Source organism: Quercus robur, chromosome 3 (assembly GCF_932294415.1).
Source record: "Quercus robur chromosome 3, dhQueRobu3.1, whole genome shotgun sequence".
Taxonomy (NCBI): domain Eukaryota; kingdom Viridiplantae; phylum Streptophyta; class Magnoliopsida; order Fagales; family Fagaceae; genus Quercus; species Quercus robur.
Window position 1 is genome coordinate 53,279,028 of NC_065536.1, and position 6,832 is coordinate 53,285,859.

The 6,832-nt window shown below is 33.9% G+C and overlaps 1 protein-coding gene across 1 annotated transcript; it reads right to left on the reverse strand.

Annotated features, from left to right (window-relative positions):
- Positions 1 to 244: 244 nt before the first annotated feature.
- On the reverse strand, positions 245 to 2,383 carry LOC126718349 (cytochrome P450 71B34-like). Its single transcript, XM_050420486.1, has 2 exons — positions 1,301 to 2,383; positions 245 to 1,172 (listed from the first exon to the last, which is right to left on the reverse strand). Exons 1-2 carry the CDS (start codon positions 2,204 to 2,206, stop codon positions 558 to 560), a joined length of 1,521 nt encoding a protein of 506 aa, XP_050276443.1. The 5' UTR covers positions 2,207 to 2,383; the 3' UTR covers positions 245 to 557.
- Between the last annotated feature and the right edge of the window lie 4,449 nt (positions 2,384 to 6,832).

Below are 6,832 nucleotides of genomic sequence, written 5' to 3' on the forward strand. Positions count from 1 at the left end.
CCTCTGCTCCATTGTCCAAAACAGTTGATTGAATGAAATAATTATGCCAAGCCTTCATGATGTTGAATAGAAACCATCAGGCCCAAAAATACTTTATATTCTACTAATTATGATATACCATGTGTTTTATTTTTTATTTTTTAATTTTAGTTATTTTATAAGAAAAATAAAATAAATACATAACAAATTGTGTAGTGAAATATAAAGTGGACTACAAAAAGTTCCATAACACCACTATAGGAAATAAAGACAAACACAAATTATCTTCCACTTCCTGCCATTTATTTATAAGAAAGGATAAATGATCCATGATGGCAAAAGCCAAAACATACATGCTAATTGGCCACCATTTAGTTCAAAGTGCTTAGCACTACATACATACATACATAAATATGAAAGCAGCTATTCCTGGGAAGATATTCAAGAATATTTTTAGGCTAATATGGTCAGATGACTCAGACTGTCACTGAACGTTAGTATTTATCATTATATTTGGAATGGAGTGAAATGAGGGAGAGAGGAAAGGGTGGGGAAGAGTGCCGACATATACTAATATTTTAAAACAATTTGATTGGCATAAGGTTCAAAGCTGTTTTCTTACTAGTAGTAAGGCTAAGACCAGCTCCCTCTTCCATGTTGATATCTTCCTCTTTCATCCCATCAGGCAATTTCCAATTGAAACAATATAAAAGATTTGCAAGTGCAAGCTCAATTGTTGTTGTTGCCATATATATCCCAGGACAACCTCTTCGACCAGATCCAAATGTCAATAACTCAAAATTTTGACCTTTATAATCAATGGAGTTATCCATGAACCTTTCTGGGATGAATTCTTCTGGGTTCTCCCAGTATTTAGGATCTCGTCCTATTGCCCAGGCATTAACTTGTACTAACATTTTTGGGTAAATGTCATAACCATTGATCTTAAAGTGTGACATGGTTTCTCTTGGAAGAAGTAGAGTTGCTGGAGGATGCAATCTAAAAGTTTCTTTAACTATCATCTTTAGATAATGAAGGTGGTCAGTGTCGCTTTCAGTGACTTTCCCTTTATTTCCAATGAAATTTCTAACTTCATCTTGTGCTTTTTTCATCAATCTGGGGTTCTTAGCAAGCTCTGCCATCGCCCATATCATGGTAATTGCACCAGTGTCAACTCCACCTAAAAATATATTCTGATAAACAAATATTGTAACAGGTAAGTAGATGAACATGGGCTAATTTGATAAGGTAAGTAAAGTTAAAAAATAATAATATTAATAAATAAAATAAACATGGGATTAGTAAAAGATTGGCAGCTTACCAAGAGGACTGCCTTAATGTTATGTTTTGTGAACCGAATAGCATCGCCAGACTCAATTTGCTCCCTTTCAATTCTCAGTAGCACATCGATAATGTCTTCATGCTCTGGTTTTGTCCTCTCAGGATCAAGATGGAGATCAATGACCTGTTGGAATAAAGTATCCAACTCATGAAAAACCCTTTCAAGCCTTTTAAATCTACCAGATAAAGTGTCTATAATCCATCCCACGGAAGGCAAGAATTCAGATGCATTGTAGCTTCCTATCATGGACTCTACCTCATGAACCACTGCTTGAAACCTTTCATTGTCTAAACCACTCCCGCGAAAACTCTTACCAAAACCAATCCTAAAAGTTATACTTGCAGTGAGGGCAAACAGCTTCTCAGAAAGATCAACAGGGGTTGCAGAAGATGCATAGTGAGATATAGAATCAACAAAGAAAGCAACTTCTTCTTCCCTAATGAACTGATAGGACTGCACCCTCTTCACACTAAAAAGCTCAAGAACACATATTTTCCTTATCTCTCTCCAGTAATCACCATAAGGTGAAAAAGCCATGTCCCTATAATTGTAGGAAAAAACTTTAGAGCAAGCTAAGGGAGCTCTACTGCAACAGGCAAGATCATGAACTTTTAAGACTTCTCTTGCAGCATCAGCAGAAGATATTATGACAGTTGTTATGCCACTGAGTTGAAGGAGCATCACAGAGCCATATTTCTTGGAGAGTTGCCACATAGATTGGTGAGGCAACACACCAAGTTGGTGCAAATTACCTATAATAGGGAGCTTAGGAGGGCTTGGTGGAAGGTTCTTTGAACTCCGCTCATCCATCTTTTTTTTCATGAGCAGCAGAAGAGGGAGAACAAGGAGAAGAGGAAGCCATAAAGGTATGGTATCAAGAGCCATTGAAGCTATATCTTCTATGTCAAGTTAGTAAATATCCTCTAAAATTGTTCACCTATAAATAGCCTGACATACTAGAATGAGCAAAAAAATATTTGTAAGTTTTTTGTCTCCATTAGGCGGTATGATATTCTTAAAAAGGAAAAATATTGCCTCATAAATCAAACTATTTTTTACACTGGTATATACTACATTCACATTTGCATGCGCCATGTACACATTTTTTTTTTCAACACTTTAGTATGTACTATGTTCACATTTGCATGAGTGTAATATGATTATATATATATATATATATACTAGTCGTTAACCCGTGCGATGCACGGGAAAATTATTGAGTATAATATAAAATTTAATCTTGGTTTATTTTACTAAAACATTTGCTAACAGCTATACGTTTCAGACATTTGAAATGAAAAATAATGATTTTTTAAGTCTAAGAACCATCTAAAAGTGACAACATTGTCTCAACACATACAAACATGATGAATATATCATCATTCATTATAAGTAAAGAAAATTTAGAAAATATATAACATGTGATTGAGTTTTAAAATTAAAGAAAAACTGATTTCTTGGTGTTCTAGTTTTCTGCCGTGATTGTTTTTGTAAATCTGTTTTGATTTTTGAACCATTTATTTATTTATTTATTTATTTATTTATTTATTTATTTATTTTGCTAAATATACCTGCTGTAAAGTTGAATTATATATCAAAGGTGCATGGTTCTTCTTTCTTTCATAAATTAAAAAAAAAAAAAAAATGTAGTACAACAGGAAAAAGGTAATCAAGACGCAATAGTATAAAGTGAAAGAATTTTGATTCATCAGATGCTATGTGCGTGGTACTTAAAACTTTTTGATAGGATAAGATTGTTTAAATTTGTGCTAGATAGGCGTACGACTTACTTTTCCAATATTACGTATTATAAACACATTAAAATTACTATATATAGGGTTATAGAAATTTTTTTGTGCAAACATATTAAATATAAAAATTAAATATATTATTATAGAGTCTATTATAGTGCGTTTTCAATAGATATGCTACATAGTATAGCACAAGGAAGTCAATATCATATCCGAGACCATTTCAGTTTGATAAAAAAAACGAAATATTTCGATACCGATTAATACCGGTGTACGATTTCGGTTTATCTCTAATTTTTTATATTCATTATTCAAAATCTATATAATTTGTTGCAAATATTTAAAATGATAATTTACATATATGTTTAACCTTTTGATTAAAGTGTCAATTCATTAATAATAAATAAAGAGTTGTGCTAGGGCCACATAAATGGGCACAATTTTGTACTACAACTCGCCACATGATGAGTTGTAATTGGCAAAGATGTGTCAATGGGCCATGTGAGAACATACTTTTACCAATCACAACTCACCATGTGACACAAAGTTGTGCCCATTTATGTGGTCCTAGCATAATTCATAAATAAAAGAAAATACATAGATAATACTTTTGATGATTTTTTTTTTGATGAATAATAAAAATTACCTAAAATAAATAAATAAATAAAAAAAAGGTTCACTTGGGTCAGGGCACACTTCCACAGTTTTAACAAAAGGTAAAAGTCTCTTCTTTGATGAAAAGTAAAAGCAATAGGCAAAGAAAGTTCAAAGAAACATTAGTCAGTAAGAACAACACGTAGACTATCATGAGAAATCAATAGGTGGACTATCATGCATCAATGAATTGAAACCAATACAACAGGTGGACAATCATGCAAAACCAGTAAATTGCCAAAAACATGAGAAAACAACAGGTGGACCATCATTTATACATCAAGTAAGACCAATACAACAAGTGGATAACATGCATCCATTAAATATAACCAATACACATGTAGACAAAACAATTAACATCAAATTCTCAGAATATTTAACACCACCTATTCCTTCGTTAACTATTTTGTAAGGTCATTTATCTATTCCCTACAGATAAATAATAAATAAAGTGCAGCTCATTAATAATAAATAAAGAGTTGTATTAGAACCACATAAATGGGCACAATTTTGTATTATAACTCGCCGCATGACGAGTTGTAATTGGCAAAGATGTGTCAATAGGGCATATGAGAACATACTTTTACCAATCACAAGTCACCATGTGACACAAAGTTGTGCCCATTTATTTGGTCCTAGCATAATTCTTAAATAAAAGAACATACATAGATAATACTTTTGATGGTTTTTTTTTTTTTTTTTGGATGAATAATACATAGATAATACTTAATAGATTTCATGGTGATAATTATATTAATAATTGTAGTAATAATAAGTTTGTAGTTGTAGACCGCAGATCACTTGTTACACTTCTACACTTTTAACAAAAGGTAAAGTCTCTTCTTTGATGAAAAGTAAAAGCAAAAGGCATAGAAAGTTGAAAGAAACATTAGTCAGTAAGAACAACACGTAGACTATCATGAGAAATCAATAGGTGGACTATCATGCATCCATCAATTGAAACCAATACAACACGTGGACAATCATGCAAAACCAGTAAATTGCCAAAAACATTAGAAAACAACAGGTGGACCATCATTTATACATCAAGTAAGACCAATACAACAGGTGGACAACATGCATCCATCAAATATAACCAATACACACGTAGACAAAACCATTAACATCAAATTCTCAGAATATTTAACACCACCTATTCCTTCGTTAACTATTTTGTAAGGTCATTTATCTATTCCCAACAGATAGCAGAACACCTTCCTAATGGTGATTGCATTATTGTAAGAAAAGTTGAAATAATTTGTAACATAAGCTTCAACATATTAAAGGAGTTTTTGTTTCCTTTTCCTCTTTTGTCGATCTGCAATAGGTGTGAGCTGTACATCACTTGCATCATTTATTGGATTAGCATCTTTTTCACTTGGTAAGTTCTTGTCAGAATCATTTGTAGCATCGCTCATATAATACTGTTAAAAGAATATGGTGTAAATTTTATTCTAATATGAATAAGTTACATTAAAAATATCTAATTTTTTTATTTAAATTTAATATAAAAGTACTCACATCAGTTATTTGATCAAGTTTAACTGAATTGTCAATCTGCATAACAGGATCAAAAACTTTCTTTACTGTGTAGATCTCCCATCCTTGTTTGAGGTTATAATCATTGAGTTCCAATTGGAAGACAAATGTTTTCCCAATAAGGTTTGCTATTTGCATAGTGTAGAGAGGGAAAATTCTCGACCTATCACAAGCTAACACATCACATTACCAAGTCCACAAAATACAGCCAATTACAGAACACCATGTATTGCTGCTAGGTTTTGCTATCACTATTCAGAAGCCAACAGAAATTTGCCAAGTGTCATGTAAGAGCCAATCACGCATCAGCGCACGTGTAAGCGATGACTCAAGCAGCCTCGCACGTGTAAGCGATGACTCAAGCAACCTCACACGTGTAAGCGATGACTTAAGCGGACCAATCAAGCTGTGACATGTGTCACCAATCAAGCTCCGCCACGTGTCGCTCACCCACCCCAAAACTCCTATAAATAGAAGCCTTCTTGAGACATTTAGAAGGACTAGAATTCAGAAGAAAAGAAGCTTTGCGAAGATCAAGCCTCAAAGCCTTCAAGAACTTCAAGAACTTCAACCCCAAAATCGAAGAACATTCGAAGCAGAATCATCCAGATCATCTGCCTAGATCCTAAAGTTCACGGGAATCAAGCCAAAAGTGTCCGAAAACATCAACAAATTACAAATCATTGAAGCTCAACGGATTCAAGCCTCTAAAGCTCTGAAGAACTTCCATCACAAACCTAAGAAGACGAAGAACGCACGAAGAACACGAAGAACGCGAAGAACAAAGGATTTCTAAACAAGCTCATAGCCAGAGATTCATTGTAATTCCGTTTCAGTAATCTTCGATCCATCCCTCAACCAAATTAAAGGATATTTTGTGTTCAAGTCAAATCCACATTACCATAATCTAATCAATAAGTTTTGCAAGGAGATCGAATCAGAGGATCACTCTTTTGTAATTCCAGAGAATTGTACCACACAATCATCAATACAAATTCGCACTTTGTGAAACTATTTTACTTGTTTGATTTATTTCGAACTAGAAATTTAGTTGCTTACAAATTCTAGCACGCCCAGTGGGACCTCTCTGCCTCTCATCTCTTTCTCCTTCAAAAGAAAAGAAATTTGATTTGCTACTAGTCTCAATGGCCTCTAGCAAGAATGTCCGAAAATCAATGGTCGATGATTCCAGTGCTGATGATTATGTCGGCCCAATCACTCGCAGTCGATCCAAAGCTCTTGATCGACTTCAACCCCAACCAACCATCTCTCTAGACTTTCTTGCAAATAGGAAGGCTACCACTAAGGATTCATCTGTCTCGAAAGATTTCGAGATCAATAATGAATCATCCCTAACAAAAACCTTTTCTATCAACTCTTCACCTGTGATGAGAAACTTAAGGAGTGAAGTACCACTGACTCATCCTGTTTCATCATTTTCTCCGTCATCTATAGAGGTCATGCCAGTAATGATGACTAACACCTCTACCATGGAAGAAAAAATGGCTGAAATGGAACAAAGGGTCATCCTTCTCACAAAGGCACTTGAAGAAAAGGATGTCAAAAT

What these genes read in the sequence shown, in the direction of transcription:
- LOC126718349 (XM_050420486.1), bottom strand. Translation starts at nt 2,206, where the DNA reads ATGGCTCTTGATACCATACCTTTATGGCTTCCTCTTCTCCTTGTTCTC. An exon ending in ACATTAAGGCAGTCCTCTTG is followed by an intron (nt 1,173 to 1,300) that starts GTAAGCTGCCAA and finishes TTTGTTTATCAG; the next exon opens with AATATATTTTTAGGTGGAGT.